At 41.9% G+C, this 22,893-nt stretch overlaps 1 protein-coding gene across 2 annotated transcripts in view; it reads right to left on the bottom strand.

Moving 5' to 3' along the window:
• The window catches only part of MAP1B (microtubule associated protein 1B), a 101,358-nt gene extending 84,296 nt beyond the window's left edge, over positions 1-17,062 (bottom strand). Inside the window, exons 1-3 of one of the 2 annotated variants that reach the window (XM_012783241.2) lie at positions 16,664-17,062; positions 7,719-7,820; positions 7,166-7,198 (exon numbers count right to left, since the gene is read on the bottom strand). In XM_012783241.2, coding sequence (XP_012638695.2) covers positions 7,166-7,198; positions 7,719-7,820; positions 16,664-16,847 — 319 coding nt within the window. In that variant the 5' untranslated portion in view covers positions 16,848-17,062. The remainder of the gene's footprint in view (positions 1-7,165; positions 7,199-7,718; positions 7,821-16,663) is intronic. The other variant, XM_012783245.2, reaches the window with a different exon arrangement.
• Between the last annotated feature and the right edge of the window lie 5,831 nt (positions 17,063-22,893).

Here is a 22,893-nt window from a genome sequence, read left to right as displayed (position 1 = left end):
TGTCCCTGGGGCCAAGTGCACTGGAAATGTGTTGCTTCCCCAGGGGAGTAGCTGTTCCTGCCTCACTAGAGCCATGTGAGACGCCAACAAGGAATCTGAATTTGATCCAAAATGCTTACCAGTGGCTTGTTTACTCATAGCTTCCATTGAAAACCTGTTTTATTAAGAAAGAAAGGGCTGGCTTAACAGCAAAGCACAGGTCTAGAGGAGTTTCCTCTACGACAACAAAGATAATCCTGAGAATGTCCGTATTTTATTTTAACCCCCCAGGAACACAACGTGGCAATTTTTAGAGGCAACCTCAGTTTGAGTCTTTGAAATGAGGGGCAGAACAAATGCAGACAGGAGCCATATTCAATAAAACATTAGCCTAAGTTTTCAGTGTTCATTCTTAATTACATAGTTTTATTTTCAAGTCATGGGTAGACTGTCGTTACATTTTCTATAGGCATTCATTTCACCAGCCCTCACTATAGGCAATCCTTTAACCTAGGCAGGGAGAGTTTATTAAAATAACATTATTTTTGTCTTGTACTTATGTTAATTTCTCCAGTCCCTGTGGTCCATTTTTAAGTGTGCTTCCCCAGGCGCACTTCTTATTTTCTCACATTTCTCTAGGACCAAGGAAATCTGTCTCCCCTTGCAATAGAAATTACCCTTAGACCGCAGCCGAGAAAACAAAAGGGGTAAGCCCTGGGGTATGATGTTTGGGGATACTTGATCGTTGCCAGGGTAGCGTTTAATTAGTCCTGGGTTGCAGCTGGGGGTGGGGTGCTGGTACCTGGGTAACCTTTGTCATTGTGACTAACTCTGTGGTTGAACAATCAAAATATGACGCTTGTTCTAATCTCCACTTTCAATTCTTTAGGAATTTGAGTCTTTCTCTGTCTCTCTTTCTATTACACACACACACACACACACAAACATGCAGTTTGTAAACTAAGAAAGCACTCTTTCTTTGTTGAACAACACAGTATTTTTTGCAAATATAAATGACATTTTCCCAACTAAATTATAAACAGTGGGGATACCGTATTCTTCCATATATCCTTTTACAGTTCCTTGCTTATTGATAAACACTCAAAAAGATTACTTGTCATTTTTAAAGTGATCTATTAGTTTATGCATTATTTCTCACCTTCCACCATTATTTCTATCATGCTGCCACAGAAACTGAACAAAATGCCTCAGAGAGAAAACCCAAAAGCAAGCAGCACAAGCAAGGGAACTATGATTGCTTGATGGTTTGCAGTTCTTGTACACTTGGAAAGGAAAGAAAGAAAAGAAAGAAAAGGAAGGAAGGAAGGAAGGAAGGAAGAAAGGAAGGAAGGAAGGAAGGAAGGAAGGAAGGAAGGAAGGAAGGAAGGAAGGAAGGAAGGAAGGAAGGGAGGGAGGGAGGGAGAGAAAGAGAGAGAGAGAGAAAGAAAAGAAAGAAAGAAAGAAAGAAAGAAAGAAAGAAAGAAAGAAAGAAAGAAAGAAAGAAAGAAAGAAAGAAAGAAAGAAAGAAAGAAAGAAAGAAAGAAAGAACCTCTACTAACAAAAACCCTGGCCTCCCTTTGGTCTCTGAAAATGAAGACAAAACACTGACATTCAGCATGAGGTACTACCTTGGTTAGCATGTTAGCAGCTGTTCTGGAACGCACTTACTGGGATTTAATGGAGGGGTTACTGACATTCCCTGAAATGGCTCCTGGGCCCAGGCAGGCAATTTTCTGCCACCTTCCTGCCTGTGCCTGTCTGTGCTGAGTGGTTCCACAGTGCCCATTACCAACCTTTGAGAGCCATTACCGTCAGCAGAGTAAAACATCCTTTCTACTCTAAAAAGGAAAAAAAAAAAAAAAAAGGTGAGCTGAATAGGTATTTCAAGGGTGGTCTGAATGAGCCATCATTAACTACCCTGAGGAGTGAAGGTGCCTGAACCTGGGAACGAAACAGCTTTTATTCCTTTCGGTTGACCGCACCTGCACCAAAAAAATTTAAACAATGTCCTTAAAATGACATAGTGTGTGAGGATCCGGAAGGATCTGGATATATTTTCAAAGTTGAGCAAGATGTAAACCTCACAGGAATTACGCCTTGTGCTGCATACCCTACAAAAATCTGACCTTCTGCCCAGAAGGTCTGGCTCTTTCACCATTTCAAAGGGCTGGGCTGGGGGTGGCAAAGTCTGAATGGGAGCACTGGGGCGAGAGCAGCCACCTGGGGCGGCGGGTCCCTCAGGACCCACCAGCCAGGAGGGCTCAGGGCAGGGGCCAGAGGGAGAAAGGCTAGGGATTTGCATTAAAATGGGGGTCTCCTTCCCAGGAGGGCCGCATTGACCTCAAGGGATGTTAGAGATCTGGTGACTTCAACAAAAATAAGGTTTGCTATTTGTCATTTTCTTCTGCCACCAGGATTCCTCCCATAATCTTGTGCGATGATGCAATCCGAGCCGCATGGGCATGGGGACAGGCACCTAGACCCGCGCGTGGGCGCGGGGGGCAGCAAAAACGTGAGGCTAAGGGGTCAGCTCTCCCTCTGAAATGGCAGGTTCCTTGAGGGTTAAGTCAGCCCCTCGAATGCAACTGGAACATATATTTGTGTGCTTTATTGTTTAAAGGTTGGAGCAGGGCTGAAAACACATTCATTACTCCCTGTCACAGAGCAGTGGATGTATTCCGGGCACATACAATTAAGCTATAATTCTGCACAACACAGACTAAACATACGAGTCTAGGCAGAGAAAGATGACTAAAAATATTCTCAGACCCTTTTCTAAAGAGCAGTTTAGCATGTCCTTATCATTCTACTGGCAAATATTAGTTGTAAAACCGTGCCTCATTAATGTCAAAGGGAGGAGAGGGTTCGCATGACTGAAATTCAAAGGGCTGATTTTAATTCTCCGTCAAAACCCAATCTCAAGGCAAGGTATTTTTAGCAGTCACTCAGCACAAATCTAAAGATGCTCAGCTGTGGTTTGTTTATCTTGCAAGGAAAAGGCATGAGTTTCTTAAACAAAACCACCCATATACATACATTACAAAATCAATCGCATTGTATGAAGATTTTTGTGAATGTGATCTAGGAGCTATAAAACCAGTGACAAAATGTAAATATGCCAGGGTCTTACTATTTATTCAGCTCAGAAAATAAACCACAAGAAATCTCAAGTTTCTTAAAACTGGCAAAGTCTATAGTCACCTGTTAATTGGCGAGAGTAGGAGCTGAGTAGCTGAGTGGTACTCAGCTACTTTCTAGCTAAGTAGTAGACTGGGTTGAGGGAGTTACCCATGGGTGGGTTCTACAGTGGGAAGGCAGGCCAGCCCTGTCCCTGCACATCAGCACCCTGATGGATGGTCCTTGCATGGGCACCCACGGGACCATTTGCAAACAGTCTCCAACCCTGCTCAAAGCTTCTGCTGTATCTGCCGGCACTTTCAAGCATTGCCTCCTTTTTGCTCTCACGCCCAGAAGACTGGACTAAGCTCAGTCACAGAATGTTGCTGCCCTCTATACATAACCAGCATCTGTGTGCCTGCTGAAGGTAAGTGTTTCTCTGAGAAACATTCCAAATGCAAACGAACATTTACTACAGAAAGGAAGCCAGCCAAATATCCAAACAGGGTATTTCCCACTGATAATGATAATCACCAAATGCACAAGTCAAATAGATTTTCAACAAGGGAGACGATATTAATACTAGCTTACATATACTGTTTACCATGTGACAGGCACTGTTTTAAGACTTTTACACACATTAATTCATTTGAGCTTCATGAAAACTCCATGAGGTAGAAGGGAAGTTTACAAAGGAAAAAAATGAAAATGGTTAAGTAACTTGTTCAAGATCACATAGCAAATAAATGGCAGGGTTACGATCAAACACAGGTAGTTTGGCTCCAGAATTTGCACTCTTAATTGTTATGCTATGTTGCTTAATGAGGAGTTGGGTTATTAAAATTTTAAAGTCCATTTTAATAGGTAATAGTGGCAAAAGGACGGAAAAAATAAAATTTAAACTGATTTTCAATTCTGATATCCCCTGACCAGGGAATGTTTTTTATTTGTTTGTTTTGAAATGGTGTCTGGCTACCACAGATAATCCTGGGGAATTCCTATCACCCCAATATAGCTAGTCCTAAAGTTAAGTTTGGGGAAAAAAGCAAATAGGAATGGAAATTGAAATAAATTCTATACAGCATGGTCAGCCTAGCTTTACTCATATGGTGAAACTTACAAAAGTGATTCTCATCCAACATGAGTAAGGTAGAAAAAATATATGATATGATATATAAATAAAAATTTTATGATGGTATTCAAATTCATAAATATAAGGAAATATAAGACTGTTACTCTACTTTGAAAAGACTCAACTGTTGAATTTGCACTTGCATGAAAGACTGGCGAGTGTTCATGCAAAAGTACCTAACCTTTTCTCTCAAGATGACTATTCTTCCTTGAGCCAGCCTACGTGTGGCCAGGAATAGCTTTACATCAGGGCAAACCAGCAGAGACCCGTCCTGGGCACACAGAAAATGTCTGATGAGTGATCTTTGGGCAAAGCTTTGTTGCAACAGGTTCAAGATAGTAAGATGGACCTGGATGACCAACCATTCCAAGAATTATACTATGTCAGAGTTAGACAGAGCATAAAGATCCCAGGACTAACATTCTGGGCAACTGGGAGACCCACCACCTCACCCCTCATACTACACCCCTACCACCTTGTGTAGAGAGAGCACTCATATTCCAGCTTCCTGCTCAAAGGATATTTGTTCAAGATGACTAAAACTTTCAGAGTGGTCTCAGAAGAGACTTGCAATCCTGTGGAAAGAATCGAACTCAATCTCAAAACCATATTTAAAAACTAGTATAAGGGGTGAATAAGTATAAGAGGAAAAACCGTGTGCCATTTGCAGGATCTATTAGCTACAATTTGAGGCTATCATCAGTCTTTATAAGTGATCTCTAATTCTTAAAATAACAAAAGGTATAATAACCAACATAAATGTAAAACAGATATAAGAGCAACCTGAGCCTGAATTTACTTGTATCAGGAAAGGCAATGAATATTTTGCCATAAAACTCTGCTAGCCTAAAAAACACAATAAAAAACAAAACAAAAAAAACCCCAAATTAAAAAAAAAATGTTTAAAGTCTGGCTTTGATGCAGGGTGCTGGATTTTGTGTTATTCTGTATGTGACTGTTAAATGCCTTCTCCTCTCATAAGAATATAAGCAAAATAAAGATAGTGACTGTGTTTGTTTTGTTCATTACTGTGTCCTCACCCACCTCCTGTCTTGTAGTGCCTTGCACATTATAGATACTATTTAAATATTTTTTAACTGGCTGAATGAACAATTTTGTTTTTTCAGGAGATCCATCCTTTATCTTGCCCCCTGCCTCTAAGTTAGCTTAAGATTCTTAAAACTCCAAATACAGAGGTTCAGCTAGTTCCATTTTAGGAGAATGGAGGCACATGAATTAGCTTTTACAGAATTTCAAGTGAGAGGGGAAGAGACCACTAGCCTTGGACCCACTTAAAAACTGACTTCAAATTTTTCCATAAAACCTTTTCTGTTTGTTCAGGAAAAGCTAAAGGCTTCCATGGGCCCAATCCAGTGGTCATCTTGTGATCTTCATGCACCTCAATTTTGTGTTCTTGCCCCCTAATATCTCTTCTATCTAAAACACACTTAACTGAAACTGAATCTGACATGTGCTTTTATCATCTATTCTAGGCTTTGTTACAGTCCATCAAGCTCCCCATACAGAGGCCCCACTGTAATGGCTCGGTTCTGGATGCTTGGTCCCCAGAAGGGAGCCTGGACCTGTACAGTGTACTCATAGGTTTGAGAAGGAAAGTCATAATACCAGTGCTTTCTGGAGTTTCCAAGAATCGTAAAGATGCTGTGTGTTCAGAGGCCAATCTCCAAACACAGCATCAAGCATAGCACTGAAACTAGGTAGGTAACCAATCCTTACAGCAGGGAAAGCAGGAGAAGAGAATGGGGCACATTAGGCTAATGTGGCAATGGGGGGACTTGATCTTCCTAGTCCACAAGAGCAATACTAGATCTTTGGCCCAAAATGGTTAATTCTTCAGCAATTCTTGCTGCCTTTCATTTTGCAATAGATAGTTGTCATTCTATAAAGGCAAGCCAAATATAAATGAACATAATGAGAACCACATGATTCGTGCACCAAAAAAAAGGAGTCTTGCAAATAGTCATAGTAAGAAAGCCAGAACAACCTATACAGAAAGAATAAAAACTTGTTTTTACATCTTGAAATAAACATACTTGTTGGAAAAGGGTACTTCTCTTATTTTTTGTGAGATGGCTGTAAAAGTTAGGGAGATACTGCAAGACATAAAAATAAAATACAATCACGACATGAAAAGCAACCTTATACTGTACCTTTCCTCCAGCAAAGCATGCGCTGTCTGATAGTATCTGGATCATTCTCTTTTTTCCCTCAATGCAAAGTTACTTAAGAGCTGATTTTTCATGTGACTGTTTAACAAGTTTAACTTTTTAATGAACCACTTTTTGGTAAGTTTTTCTTAGCATATTAACTCAATTCCATGTTTGAAAGCTACATTTCATTTGGATAACTGTAACCTATGGGATTTTATTTTAATATTAAACTCAAAAGAAGAACCAAGACAGTCCCATGGGCATATTACTGCAGCCAAGTGTGATTCATGAAGGCACTGACATTGTATAAAAGTGGTTTCAGATCTTAATATATACAAGGCTGATGAAACATGATCTAATCAGTCGAAAAAGGCTGCACCTCATTCCTGATGTTATATCAATGCCAATAAAATGAGCAGTTATACAACAAAAGCATGTAGACAGAAGAGAGTTTTCTCTACTCTATTGTACATAAAATTCAAGTGATAGTCAAGAAGCAAAATGCAATACGGTGTCACTGATGGGTCAATGGCAAAGCTTTTAGGAAATACACCCCGGTTTGGTGTCTTTATGGGCCAGAAACTCTGTCTCATAAGCCCCAAATGTGACCAGCTGGGAGAAATATGGGTCACTGCTCACAAGGGGAAGACAGAACAGGTCAACACGAATATATCCCCAGCACCAGAGACATGGTCAGAGCATACTCCCTGAGAGGTGGCTGGTTAGCAGGAACACCTTCACATATGACAAATTTTTGTGTCCTTACCTTTAATTATCCTGGAGTAGTTCTTTTTCATCTCTGAAAAAAAAGGTTATTTTAACACGAGTTTTACCCACACTCAGAAAGATAAGTGGTAATACAATGGCAGGTAACAATGCAATGATGAAATGATGATGTATATTTCATCATGTATATTTCATTTTCAAATGCAGTAGATGTTTCCTTTTTCTTTGGAGGGAAGTAAGTTATGGGATTCTGGGGACATCCTATATGTATTCATAACTTCATTTGAGTAAAATAAACACTCAAGTACTTTGCAATCCCTTCAGTTCAGAGTATAGTGAAATAGAAAAAAAAATTACCCTATAGCTTAAAAATGTGGCATTAAAAATCCAAACAATAGATAACCCACACAGTGATAACTTAGAGTTGACTTTCTTAACTGTGGCTGCTGGCTAACCTAGTTGATGACAAGCACAAAGAGTCCTTTAGCAATAAAGAGGCAATATTTCTGATGCTCCATGCAGTTTTCTAGCCAATGGCTTATTCCATTGTCCTTTCAAATTCTAGGCTGACTAATACTGAACAGAAGCCTCACCTGGGACATCAGGAGAGAATCTTGCAGAGTGTCGGGATACAAAAAGTTTGAGTTCTTGGTCCAAGTTGCATTCAATCAGGTTTGTGTCCCATGATCTGATTCCTAAGGAGGGAAAGACAGACAGTTGACAAACTTCCAGCTAGTCATTTCAGAGTGGTTTGGAAAACAGCACTATAACATTTCTCAGGCTTTCAGGGAGGATGTGGAAACTCCTTTTCTGAAGAGCTTGGTGGCTTAGCAATGGATGCCCACAGAATGGGAGGGCCAGGGAGGTCTCTCCACCAGGCCACAAGGGAGGGATAACTAGAAGTGTGGACTAAACTTCTGCCCCTTATAAAATGTAAATGCAGATCTTCTGGAAGAGTAAAAGAAAACAGTTATTAGGAAAATGACAGGCTCTACTCCAGGGAGGAAACAGAAATGGCAAGAAGATGGTTAGTTCTTTTTTTTTTTTTTTTTTTTGAGAAAGAGTCTCGCTTTGTTGCCCAGGCTAGAGTGAGTGCCATGGCGTCAGCCTAGCTCATAGCAACCTCAAACTCCTGGCTCAAGCAATCCTCCTGCCTCAGCCTCCTGAGTAGCTGGGACTACAGGCATTCGCCACCATGCCCGGCTAATTTTTTGTATATATATTAGTTGGCCAATTAATTTCTTTCTATTTTATAGTAGAGACGGGGTCTCGCTCTTGCTCAGGCTGGTTTCGAACTCCTGACCTCGAGCAATCCGCCCGCCTCGGCCTCCCAGAGAGCTAGGATTACAGGCGTGAGCCACCGCGCCTGGCCAAGATGGTTAGTTCTTTAGGAGCTAAGAGGCCACCAGACTATTTCCCTTGCTTTCTCAAGGTCCCCTTGTAGGTAGCAAGAAAATGTAGAATGAAGGTGGAGAAGGCATCCCTGGGGGCTGCCATTCAAGCCCAGGCTTTTGTTTTAAAAATGATGTTCTGGTAGTGTGCACAAAGGACTTCATTCCTTTACCCATCACATTTTTCACCTTGGTTTTACAACCCCTGGATATCAACCCAAAATATGTGTGGTCATTGATGAGCAGGCTGGATCCCAATCTTCAAGACTTGGCCTGTCTGTCCTTCCAGGCATTTCTTTCACCCGAGTAGCTTGGCAGGCAGCTCTTTCATTCACAATTGTTATTTGTTGTAGTATATTTTCTTATCCACAGGCAAAGAAACGTGGCAACTTTTTATACTTTATAAAACTTCTGTGGAGTCAGGGGCCATGAACCAGCTATTCTCACAAAAGTTTAGACTTTCTTTCACTAGGCTAAAAGGAATGTTGCCGGTAAGAGGAACTCGAGGGCAAGAAGTGGGATGAGGGCGGCTTCCTGTGCTCATGTTCTACCTCCCTAGTCTCTTCCTTCCACCTCCTGCTACCCCCACTTTCCTGCCCTCCCAAAGGGGACGGTCCAGAGGGATATCCAGAGAGCATCAGAGATCGGAGGCCTGGTAAAGTTGGGGAACCCTAGAACTCTGGAATGTGTGGTTTTTTAAAATATATATATATATATATGTATTATTTTTTCCCAAAATAGATTGTTCATCATAGTGGTTATGTGTGTGTGTGTGTGTGTGTGTTATACATTTTTTTTCTCCCAATAGATTGTTCATCATAGAGCCAGTATGTAGCATCCATGATTGTACCGTACCCTTCTATAGAGCATCCTCAACTGCCAGGAACAACTCTGGAACCATAAACATTTATTGTGTACCTCCAAAGTGGGGGCTTGAGCCTCTAGGTATAACACAGCAAGTGAACTATCTCTAAATAAACACACAGTCATTTAATCATTTTATTGGTGAGTAGTCATGCATACAGACTTGGGAGAATAAATGGCAGAGTGTTATTTAAACACATCTCTAGATCGTTAATGCATATCTGTATCTACCCCCATTTATGTTTCATTCAGTCTTCGTAATCTGCAAAGAATCAAGGTAGACTATAGGTGTGTGTGTTTGTGTGTGTGTGTGTGTGTATACATACACACTTTGCAGGATAGAATTATATATATATATATAAATTGTGTGTGTATGTGTGTGTGCATATATATAAAATTATATATGTAGATATATAATTACAAAAAAAAGATTCTGAAAACTCAGTTTACTGCACACCTAAAATATCTTTAGATTATATACCAGAGACATTCTCTACCATGAGGAATATTTTCAAATAGAGGTATGTCCACTAAATAGAGGTAGAAATTTCTCATAAGATCAATGGGAAGAATTTAGGTGTGGAAGAGTTAACATTCCTAAAGAGAGGATAAATTATAAGGGAGAATTTTACAAGTCTCCCCGGAAACATTAATAGCCTCAGTTTGCATTTGTGCTAATGGAGTATTTAAATTTTAACCAAAAAGGCAGGTTGAGATTTTGCAGGATCTTTTTAGTGCAGAAATGATAAATGGGTTCTTTTTGTTTCACAGAGAGCTTGACAGGTTGAGAGGTCTGAATTCATTAGAATATTTCCCTTCAACATATACATTATATAGTAGGCTAGTGCGAAAACCATTGAGTTCCTGTCTGAGCTGCTTAATTGGTATTGTTGGCTGAATTCACCATGTTCCAGGTCTGAGCTACACTTTGTCTTCTAGCTGTCAAGCGGGGTCAATAAGTTAATAATGAGACATATGCATTTAAATTAAGTTCATACAATTTTTCTGTCTTTGTTCTAAGTAATGTCTAAATTGCTACATTATTTGAATGACTGCATCTGGGGTTAGCCTAGACTTGCTCTTACATTGTTATTTGCGATTTTTCCCTTGGCTTCAATTAACCTGTCATGACACAAGCAATTAAATGTTTGCTTTATATTTACATATATATTTCATTTTTATGTATATTTCATATATTTATAATTTAGCAATTGAAAAAGTAGTAAACAATGAGGAATCCACTTAGCAATTTTTAAAGTACACTAGCAAACAGCTGATAAAAATATTATTCCTCATTTTTATATTCCCAATGAAACTAAAAATTTAGGGTTCTTTTTTCAAGAGAGCAATTTCCAGCCAAATTATTTCTTCACAATGCATAATAGCTACTAACACTTATAAAATAGAGGTTACAATGGACTTACTATCTATTTTAATTGGAAAAGAAAATTTTGGAACCTAGCCACTTTCTATCCTAATTTTAGAAATAAAATACTTTGTAATTACTTTGTATTAATACCTTCTGCTGGATAATATTAGTAAAGGGAAAGAGTATTTCTCAATGAAGGTTCATACTGCACTTAGTAGGTTTATGTATTTCCCCTTTGTGCCTAACAGGGAGCCAACAGTGGGTCCGCTAAGGTTTGTTGGCTAGAAAAATATTTGGCTCTTCCCAACTGTTACCCTATCTGACTCCAAAAGAGGTTCTGGAGAGGCTTTCAGAGCAGGTCACCTTGGTCTCTGATGGCAGCAGAGAAGCCATGATAAATTCCTGACCCTTTTTCAGATTATCCCTCCACCCCAAGACATCCCAAAGTCAAGCTCTTCCCTGAGGCTTTGCTATTCCAGCTCCCTAAGAAGTCTGTGCCCTTTATGTGCTTCCCCAGGTGGGGGCCAAATAACTCCAGGCAGTTGAAGGCAGTGAGCCTCCACTTTTTAAATGTTTGGGCCCAAAAGGCATCTTTTATCCCCAGGATAATGCAGGCCTGCTCTGTGGCTACTGCCCAGTCCTAAAAGTGAGCGCTATTTCTCCGCCTGTCCTTGGTGACCAGGGGGTAATAAAGGATCTTTCCTTTTGGGTTCTCTGACCCCAGGTGGTTGCGGTGCACAAAGGGGAAGCCAATGTGCAAATGACATTTACAGATGAAAAACGGAGGGGAAAAAGGTGTGTGGGATGGGGAGGGGCATCACAGAATAAGTCAGGGTGAAAAATGAGGAAGAGCCAGGTACCTTTGGTGTATACAGGCTAGATTGTTCCAAGTTTATCAATCACTGCAAGCATTCTGCAAGACTGTTTAAGGAAACCAACAATTAAAAAAAGCACCGCCAGGACAGATGCAGTGGCTCACACCTGTAATCCGAGCACTTTGGGAGGCCAAAGCAGGAGGATCAGTGGAAGCCAGGAGTTGACAACCAGCCTGGGCAACATAGCCCAAACCCTGTCTCTATAAAATAAAATTTAAAAAATCATTCAGATGCAATGGCATCCTCCTATAGTCCTAGCTACTAGGGAGGATGAGGCAGGAGGATCGCTTGAGCCCAGGAGTTGGAGGTTACAGTAAGCAATGATCACGCCACTGCACTCCGGCCTAGTGAGACAGAGTAAGACCCTGTCTCAAAAAGAAAAAAAATCACTTCCGATTTAAAAACTAAAATCTATATTCCTAAAGAGACAATAAATTGAAGAAGGAAGAATGAAATAAATGACCATGCACAACATGTTGATGGCACATGGGTTCTCTGTGACAAAGTTATTTGGGCCTTTGACAAATTGATTTTCCTCTATGGGCTTTAGTTGCTCCCTCTGAGAAATGAGTTTTTGAGTATTTCTTACAAATACCTAAATGATTAGCTATAATCATAAGCTTCTATTTGTAAAACTATGCTAAAAAGTGATCTAGAATCAGATTAGAATCATAAACTAAAGAAACAATTAAAATAAAGGCTGTATTTCTCAGCCCTGCTTTTTCCCTTAACTTAATCTTCAATTTGCTTTTTTCCTTGTTTTCTTAAAGCCAACAATTTGATGTTCATAACATATATGTATATGTTATTTGTAATGCAGACAGTATCTTACATGAAGAGTTCATAGTTTCAAAGCATTGATAATAAATAACTTACATCTTAGATAACATCTTACAATAGAAGCAAACAAGAAGTGATTTATAATAATTTATTTATTAGTCTAAAAAGTTAGAACATTTAAAAAAGTAAGCCCTTAGAGAAGGTTAACAATGAATCATCATTTTAATGACCTTAAGTTTTTGGACTGTCTTGTGTTTCAGCATGGATCACAGAGCCCTGAGTGGAGAATACCAATTAAGCAGTGCAAGCAGAAATCCATCTGCCTTTTGACTTTGAAAAGTATAAAGATTAATATAATAAACTTAATACTCTCTAACATTTCATTGAACTCCTACCACATATGGTTTGCAGTTTGATTTGTTATGTTTTTTCCCCCCCTGTGAAAAGCAAATGAAAAGTAAACCCCAAATCTTTTCCTGGGTTCTTCATTCTCTTGCCATCTTAGACTGACCACATTCAAAAAAAGTAACATCGGTATGTTACAATGTAATCAGCTAAACTTACACCTAAAAATCCAGGCCAATAGATGTTATACACATCTATCTTTTCATGAGCAAATCTTGCTGATTCCCAGTGTTCACCAAAGGAAAAGTTACACTCTTTAACAGTAATCAAAAACAGCAAACAGACACTTAGTATGTCTTAGTTCCTTTAAAAAAATAAAATGAAACAAAATGAAAACTTTGTTCACAAAGTTCTAGAATTCAGTTTGGAGGCATGGATGTATGTAGTCTATGTACTAAAGTAAAACCGAGGTGTGAGGGCTCTGCTGAAAATCAGGATGACTGGCTAAGTCCAAGTTGAAGGCTAATTAGGGAGGAGGCAAAAGAGGTGCCAAGGAGGAGCAGCTGGTGGTAATGACAATGGTCTGGAATGAAGTCCTACATAACTAAACAAATAAAGCCAGACCAATGCAAGGAAATACTATTGCTTCAAACTCTGAAGAAGAAATGTCCAAACCTTACATGATGCTTTTAGAATATAGTTGAGAAAACAAGAGTGATCATCTCCCTTCCTTGGTTTCAAGAAGTATTTACTAAGCATCCACACTGGGATGTCTCAGGCCTGCTGATTTACTGTATCACCACCATCCCTTTACAGATTTATAGATTATTTTCTTGGCTTCCCAGAGAGCCCTCAGTAAACAGATGGCAAGGATCCAAGTCGCCAGAGTCTCCAAACCCACAGAGCCTCACTTAAAATGGCAGGAGAAATAGGAAGAAAGAATAACAGATGAAGAACTGCTTTCCCAGCCTGCAGCACACAATCAAGAGCTGGGCCCCGGGAGCAGCTCCATCTTGCTGCACACAACCCAGCCCACAGGCACCAGCAACAACAGCAGTGGCATCAGAGTGACCTCTGGGGGAGGCTCAGCTGGGGGACCTGTCGGCTGAAGCAGCAGCCTGTCATGCCCAGGGAAACGGGGCCAGCCTGCCCTGTTGCTAAGTCATCTCAGACTGTTTGAAAAGCCAAGGGAGCAGTATTTTCACTTAGCACTGGAAAATCCTGCAGCTTGAGCTGCATCCGAGACCCCAGGATCCAGGAGAGACATCTCCAGAGGAAAGGCAGCATCTGTTCCAGTGTGTAAGGAAATGGCCCTGCTCACTCACTTGGTTGATTCTTAATGGGATCAATACAGCCATTTCAGAGTTGCATGCAAAAACCTGACCAAATTAGGGAATTAAAAATCAGAAAGGCATGGTGAGTATTGCAAAGGGAACGCAGAGGGCTTCTGGGATTCCAGTAATATCTGTTCCTTGATCTAGGTAACACAGGTGTGTTCATTTTGTGAAAATTCATTGAGCTGCTCAACTATGATTTGTGCCATTTCCTCTCTATATAATGAACAGAATTTTTAAAAATTAAAAAAAGGAAGACAAATCTGATTTTATCACTAAGTGCTAATAGTGTAAAAAAGAGTAAAGACAGGGAGTACTTCACAGCAGTACTTGCATGCATCTATTTTCTCTGTAAACAGAAGCAGCTTGAATAAACCCCCTGAGGAATGGGGCACTGAAAGGATGATCAGCTGAGTAACAAAGCAGGAAGATAATTATGGTCGGAAGGTGATTGCTGAACCATCTCCCTGCATGGGGCGCTGCCCACAAGTGGAAGACTGTACAAAGGCAAGCTCTGAAAACTGATGTATTGAAATCTCCCTCTGATCTTAGGATGTCAGTCTGCCCTGCACTCTCATGACAGGGTCAGAAAAGGAGTGACGCTGCAGTACTAGCACTTCTGTCACTTATGCGTGGTGTGACCTTGAGCCGATCCCCTTACCTTTCCTGCCTCTCTGGGCCCCCATCTCCAAAATGGGGTGATGATTCTCTCCTAGCACCACCTCAGGGGGTTATGAGAAATTTGCAGATAGAAAAACACCTCCTAATATATTCTTATTTCTGGGAAATGCTACTGACAAATGATTTAAAAAAAAAACAAACCCAAAGTCATTGATTCCTACACTAGCCACACCCAAAGTCAGTACGTGTAAAATTTTTTAAGGAGAAAAATGTACAAGTAAAGTAAATAAGAACAGATCAGATCAAAAGCCTATAGATTGAAAATGAAGGGCTATTGAGATGCTCAAATAAGACACTTTACTATTGAAATCTCTCTTATTCTTGATTTTTTTCGAATAAAATATCATGACTGCTTTCTGCTCACATTTTTTTTTTTAAGCTGAAAGGGAAAAATCTGTGCTTTAAAGTTAAACAAAAGAACCAAGCAGGTCTGCAACCCCAGTCCCCACCCTGCAGCCTTTTGTTCTGGGGACAAGTGGCTGTTTCCAAATGCAGAGGCAGATGACAAGCGTTTATTTATTTATTTATTTTTTCATATAAAACAAGGTTTTTCTTTCGTCTTTTACTGGGGAGGGGGGAACAGGCAACCAGGGCTGCGTGAACGCCCTTTGTCCGCCTCGGGCTGCCGTAGAGACCGCAGTGCGGACTGCACCACGCCCACCAACCGGTGTCTCCGGGAGAAACGCTTCAGCACCACCCCAGAGAATAGAGCGCGGGCTGGGGCTGCGGAGGGACTCGGCGACCTCTGTCGGGGGCGAGGGAGGGCCGGGACGCCGTGGGGAGAGGGAAAGGCAGAGACCCGAGCTACCCACCTGGGCCCCCCCCATAACAAAGCGGGACAGAAGGAGAGGTGGGGGCGCGCAGCCCCGCCACCCCGAGGCCCCCGCGGAGCGCACGCCCCGCCAGCCGAGCCCGATGGGGGCGCCGCAGTGCGTGGGGGGGCAGGTGCGGCCGCGGCCGGGGGCACTGCGACAGGCCGGGTGGAGCTGGAGGGCGGGCCGGTTTGCGTGCCTGAGGCTGCGCCCGCCGGACCCTCACGGCCCCGCCCAGGGTGGCCGGCGAACCGCTATTCGGCCTCCGCAGAGCGCGCTGCTGGAGCGCGCAGCAGGCGAGGAGCCGGCCCTACCCGCCGACCCCCCTGTCAAGTTATCGCTCCCGAGCCGGAGACTTTTTAAAGCTGCAGCCCCACCCCGCCGCAACTTGGGGTCCCATTGTCCTTTCTGAGAGCTGCAGCTAAGGCCCCAGGGGCGGTGGCGAGGCGGGCTCTGTCTGGGAACGAAGCGCAGGCGGTTCTGCATCCCAGCATCCCGGGGGGTGGGGGGAGCGGGCGTGGCCCCAGGACTAGCCTAGTCATTCTGAGGGAAGAAAGGATCGGGAGGTTTTAAGCCAGAAAAGGCATTTCTCGGGGACTGAGGTGACCATGGTGAGGATTATTCCAAAACGGGCCCTGGCACATGGTGTTTTAACCCCAGGTCTGCGGGTAAGGGGGTTCCCAGCCTTTTGCTGAGGCAAGAGGGGGGGCTGAAAGGAGTGGTTGCATCAAGTCTCCCCCACCCTTTTGCCTCCTGCGGTTGCGGCTTTTATTATGGCCTCTGCTCCTCTGACACCTGCAATTCACTTAGCGGGAGAGGCGGTGGCCAACTTGGCAGTGGCTGCGGACTCAGCTTGGTGACAGATCCCTCAAGGTTATTGGAGACTCTCCCTCTGGGTCTCAAATCTAATGATTCAGATTATTCTCCGAAATTACCCCCAGAAAAGAGTCTAGACCAAGTGCGGGAGGTGGCGGGGAGAGGCATGGGTGCGGGGCGCGAGGAAGGAGACCGGTGGCTGTCGCGCCCTGGGTGGGGTCGTGTTTGCGCGTCTCCCCTCGCGCGTCCCTAGGGGCGCGAGGCCGCTTACCAAGCTCAATGTTGCCGATGGCGCGCCGCAGGTGCTCCTCGGTCACGATCTCGCCGACGACCACCAGCAAGTAGAACTTGCTGTCGAGGAAGCGGTGCGACAGGCTGGGCGAGGTGGACGCCGCCGGGTTGGCGATGCTGCCGGACGGCTCCGGCTCGGTGGCTTCCACCACCACGGTCGCCATCCTGCGGGCCAGCTATGCCTCGGCGAAGTGTCTCGCTCCAGCCGCTCCTCTCCTCTGCGGCAGGAGAAAGGATTATCTCCGAAGGTGCTGTCTCTGCTCCGCCCTCTGCGTCCCCCCTCCTCCTGGCGCCGCGCGCCGCCTCCCCTCCGCCCTCTCCGTGCGCAGCCGGGAGTGCGCGGCGGAGAGGAGCGGGGAGTGAGAGAGGGCGGGGAGGCGGTGCCGCTTTTATATGGAGACTAGGCAGGGAGCCGGGGAGGAGGAGGAAGAGGAGGAGGAAAGGACCACCCGGCACATCCTCACGCGGTGGCTGCCTCCGCTCTTCCAGCCGTTGGCCCAGGGCTGATGTCATCTGCAGCAAATCATCTCGCCCGCGGCCCGGAAGCTGGAGGGACGAGGTGTGCGGACAATGGTCCGAGCAGAGCCTCGAGCCAAGGCGCTGGGGGACCCATTGGGCTCCTGCTACTGCCGTGAAGGGGAAAGACACTTACAAACTACACTCCATCCTCCTCCGCACACACCCACCGCCCCCTCCAAACCCTCACCCTGCCTGCGCAAGAGAATGGGATGAGTTTCCATTTTCAGATTGGGGGTCCTTCCCTTATTCGAGGTGCACGAGTCAGACCTCAGCCTTGTGTCCCATCTGTAATGAAGCCAGATTCTCAGGAGACGGGATAGCTTCAGCGGGAGGACTGGTACTCTGGGTACCTGGCCCGGGAAGTCAGAACTTGTATTTTCTTTGACCTTGTGGGTTTAGAAAGACATGTTTACCAATATTTAGCAATAGCAATATTTACTACCTTCACTTAAAGAATATGTCAAAAATGCAAAACTTAAGCCTACTATTTATTGTTTAGGCTTTGGACTGTACTCTGCAAGGGCTAATGGTGAAAAAGTACTGGATTTGTGGTGCGCATGGGAAATGAGAGGAATACAGATGTATTATCTTAGATACAGATTTCTTTTCTTAATAATATGCTGAACAGATAGTATCAGGCATAACAAAGAATAAAGAGAAAATGCTGTCTCTACCCAGCAGGATCACAGTGACTATAATGTACTTTTCAGTTCCTTGGGGAACACACAAGCAAAATTATTTCCTGTGAAAATGATGTCTTTTAAAATATAGGTAGCATTGGGAACTTTTATTGCCTTTGTTTATGTTTAGAAGAACTCATAAAAATGTTTTTTAGAGGCAGCCCATTTACAGTCATTTCTCATAAACATACAGTATACAATTTATGTCCCAGAAAAGGGAAAGACAGTGAAGAAGGAACAAAATGCAAACATGGTACCAGTAGGAGTGGGGCATTAGAGTTTTAGTGAAGTGGAATGGATGGAAATTACAGTAGTCAATATAGCTTTAATGCCAGAATGCATATTAAGTGGGGAAAAAATCACCTGGATATACTAATAAGATTTCCAAAAGAACCTAGTGTCTTATGTGTTAACTGCCCTGACTTATTGGATATGAACCGGTTGTTCTAATCTGTTTCCTGAAGCCTGGGATGGGAGACATGAGGGGTGCCAAAGGCTGTGGGACCCTTCCTACATGTCAGTGTGACCTATGGGGAATGCAGATACTGTCTGGCTTGCAGTATTTGGGGTCTGTGATAAACTCACTACAGAACTGAATTCACCAGTAAACAGAGACTGTTTCCTGGTGAGATACACACCTAGACACATTGTCAAGATACATATCAAATTGCTGTTAGAGAGTTAAGGCCAGCACCAAAGGTGGGGTTGGGGGAGATAGGGTGAAGAGCACTGTTTTCCAAAGGTCAGCCATTGGGTTCCAGCCTCATCTAGTAAATCTTTTACATTTCTTTATACCTCTATTACTTTTATGTATGTAATAGTTTTCTTTTACCCAATTTTTTTTTCTTTTACTTAAATTTATATTTAAATGGAATTCTATATTGCTATATCAATGGAAACACTAATATCATTTATAAATAGAAGGTATCCCTAAACATATACACAATGAAAATAAGATGTGATTTAATTCCTGCTACATATTGGTATCATTATTTGCTTAAGACTCTGAACCTGAGGCTCCCCTCTCTTGGTTAAAAACAGATTAGCCAAGTGTTAGAGAGGCGTTAAAGACATACTAGCACCTAACTGAGTCGTTCTCCATGTTATAAGAGAAGGTTGGATGAAAATTACAACAGAAGAACTTTCTTACTGCATGAGTCTGTGCAATTAAATGCCATGGCCACCAAAGTCATCACCACTCTTTGAAAAACAGAGGCACAATGGGAGAACACAGACTAGGGATGCAGACTGCTGCTTTACAGCTCTGTAACTCTGGGCAAGTGACTTACTCTTTTTGATCTTCATTCTCCTCATTTAACGGGAAGAATAGCATCATCATAATTGAGTAACAGTGTAAGAGAGAAGTAAACGATATAACATGTGTCAGCACCTAATACAGTGGCTGGAACATAATAAACAATCAAGGTATGTTTGATTGACTTGTTTTCTCCCAATTCCCCCAACAGTAGAGTAAAAGCAGCCTCACAAAATGTGCAAGTGATATCTCTAACACTTCTGAAACAAGAACAGAACATTAAGGCGCATTTTGAAATTAGAAAACTGGTCCCCACTCCCCATTCCAAGAAAAACGATACAGTTCTGAGGAAGAGGAGGAATGGAAAAACTAACATATAAGAGTGCCAGTATTAGGCCGGGCGCGGTGGCTAACGCCTGTAATCCTAGCACTCTGGGAGACTGAGGCAGGCAGATAGCTTGAGGTCAGGAGTTCGAAACCAGCCTGAGCAAGAGCAAGACCCTGTCTCTACTATAAATAGAAAGAAATTAATTGGCCAACTAATAGATATAGAAAAAATTAGCCGGGCATGGTGGCGCATGCCTGTAGTCCCAGCTACTCGGGAGGCTGAGGCAGCAGGATTGCTTGAGCCCAGGAGTCTGAGGTTGCTGTGAGCTAGGCTCACGCCTGTAATCCTAGCACTCTGGGAGGCCGAGGCAGGAGGATCACCCAAGGTCAGGAGTTCAGAACCAGCCTGAGCAAGAGCCAGACCCCATCCCTACTAAAAATAGAAAGAAATTAATTGGCCAACTAATATATATAGAAAAAATTAGCCAGGCATGGAGACGAATGCCTGTAGTCCCAGCTACTCGGGAGGCTGAGACAGTAGGATCGCCTGAGCCCAGGAGTTTGAGGTTGCTGTGAGCTAGGCTGACACCACAGCACTCACTCTAGCCTAGGCAACAAAGCGAGATTCTGTTTCAAAAAAAAAAAAAAAGTGCCAGTATTGCCAGGTGCCCAACTGACATCACCTGTATGTCCCAAAGACATTTCAAACTTGACATGCTCCAAAATCAAATCATCTTTTCCCTCAAAACCTGATCTTCTCTCACCTTTCCTATTTCAATGAACAGTATCACCATCGATCCTATGGTGCCAGCCAAAACCTCACAGGCATGTTGGACTCTTCCCTGACCCTTAGCCTCATGTGCAATCCAGCATGGAGGCTGCTCAACTTTGCCTTCTAAGCATCTCTTCTATCCATCCACTTCTCTCCATTATCACCACCCTATTCCAAGCTACCATCATCATGAGAGGTACTAGCATATGGGTTAGAAAATGGGTTCTGGAATAAGACTGCGTGGTTTTAAATCCTAATACCATAACATATTACTTGTGTGACCTTGAGCAAGGTGCTTAACCACACTGTGCCTCGGTTTCCTCATTTGTATAGTGGAGATGACTACTTGCCTCATTGACAGGAGGACAGTTTAAATATGTGAAGTACTTAAAACAGTATCTTGTATATAATAAACAGTCAATAGAAGTGAGTTGTTTTTCTTGTTATTTAAAATTTTACTATGGAAATTTTCAAACATATATAACAGTAGAGAGAATAGTTTAAGAAACATCCATGTATCTCCATTATCGCCAAATGATTTTTATAGTTTGCTTGTTTCAATTGAGATCGAAATAAAGTCTATTTCAATGGATTCATCAGTCTTATATCTCTTTTAATAAGTGTAATCCTACTCTTTTTTCCTGTAAATTTTTATTGAAGAAGGAACATCTGTAGAATTTCACAAGCCTGAATTTTTCTGATTGCATCCCCTATTGGTTCATTCAACATGTTCTTCTATCTCCTAAATTTCTTGTATATTGATAGTTAGATCTAAAAGCGTGACCAGATCAAGGGATATTTTTTGCAAGTATATTTCCTAGGTGATACTATGTTCTTCCATCAGGAAGCACATAAAAATTGGCTGACTCTTGTTCTGTGATTTTAGCAGCTATTAATGATCATTACCTAGATCCATATTTCATTAAGGATTGGAAAATGATCATACTATAATTTTGTTATTCTTTATTCCTTTGACAGCTGGAAGATTTCTGCTAAGAGAAACATCACCCTGTCAATTGGTTAGCCTGAGATACAGTTTGTACAGGGAAAGAAGAATAAACACATGATTCTCTTTATTTACTAATTTTCAAAATAATAAATTCATTCCATAGCATCCTCCAAAGGCAACTAATTTTTTTGTATCATTAAGAATATAATTTACAGTTACAATATTATTAATATTAGTGCTTTAATTTTTTCATCTTTGGCCAGTGGTATGCTAAGATGTTCCCAGCTCAGCTTATAGCCTTACAGAAATGCTAATTCCAGGTTCTAAGGCTAAAGCTGAGCTGGGAACATCTTAGCATACCGCTGGAATAAATTTGTCTATTTCCCCCCCCCCATACACACACCAGCTCATCTTAGTATTCCTAGTGCCCCATATAAGGCATGTGCTCAGTAAAATCATATTCAGTGACTAAATGAATGGCTTTCATGAGCCATGTTACTGTGCTAACTGCTTTGACTTCCCACAAACTTCCTAAGAAATTGGTATTGCTTTTATAATTTTGTTGGGCTTAAAGTCTGTGTTGATGTCTCTTATTTATGATCTTGATAATTTGTGTTTTATGTCTTTTTTCTTGATCAGTCTTGCTAAGGGTTTATCAATTTTGTTAATCTTTATAAAAATACTATGTTTGGCCTAATTGATAGATTTCTATTGTATGTACATACATATATATTTTCATGGGATCTGTTTTTTATCTATACTATTTTACTCCTTCTAATTTATTTGGGTTTTATTTTAGCTCCTCAAGAAGCTAAATTAACTTTCAGTTTTCCTTCTTTTCTGATGTGTGCATTTAAAGTTAAACATTTCTAAGTCCTGCTTTAGCTGCACTCTACACATTTTGATGTGTTGTATTTTCATTATCACCTACTTCATAATATTTTCTAATTTCATTGTGATTTCATTTTTGGTTGTGTGTTATTATTGCTATTTGACAGATAAAAAGCTGGCATGCAGAAAAGTTAGACAATCTGCTCCAAATCACAGAAATAGTCAGTTGAAAACTTGTGAAAAGACTCAGCTATGTCAGATTTCAGAGTCTATGACTGCCCCTATATAATGATGCTCTTTCTCTGTGCTCTATGCTTCAAGCAAAGGAAACAAGGCACAGCAAAATGTTGGTTGGGGAGAAGAATAAACAGGAAGGACTGATGAGTCAGAGTAAATCTCACATCCAATGAGTCTCCGATATTTTGTTGTTAGTTGAAATTAAAGTGACTCTAGAATGTAACTTAAGGCAATATGTCACTTAACGGTCAAGAAATAGTCTTTTTTTACTCAGCATTGATCAGCCCTTTCTTTCCAAATTTTAAGCTAGCTATAGAAAAATCAACAAAGAGCCTGAGGAAAGAAACAAGAGAAAAATTAGGGAAAAGATTTACAAGGTGTGGGGTATTAGAGATGATTTTAAAAGTATAATCTCTGTGCTCTGTTCTCTGTGGTTGCACCCATTCTCTATGCCCATAAAATAAGTGGGTTTAACTCTCAACAGTTGCTACTTAGGTGAGTTATAAGAGGGATGTCACTAAAAATTCAGTAGCCACCTTCACAGCCAGAGGAAAATGTCTCATACTTATTTCTATTTAATCATTCTTCACTTGGAAAGTACCTCTTATTTTCTTTGGGTGGAACAGTGAACAAATATCAC

This window comes from Microcebus murinus, chromosome 11, assembly GCF_040939455.1.
Source record: "Microcebus murinus isolate Inina chromosome 11, M.murinus_Inina_mat1.0, whole genome shotgun sequence".
NCBI classification, from domain to species: Eukaryota; Metazoa; Chordata; class Mammalia; order Primates; family Cheirogaleidae; genus Microcebus; species Microcebus murinus.
This window is presented reverse-complemented; position numbering and strand designations above follow the sequence as displayed.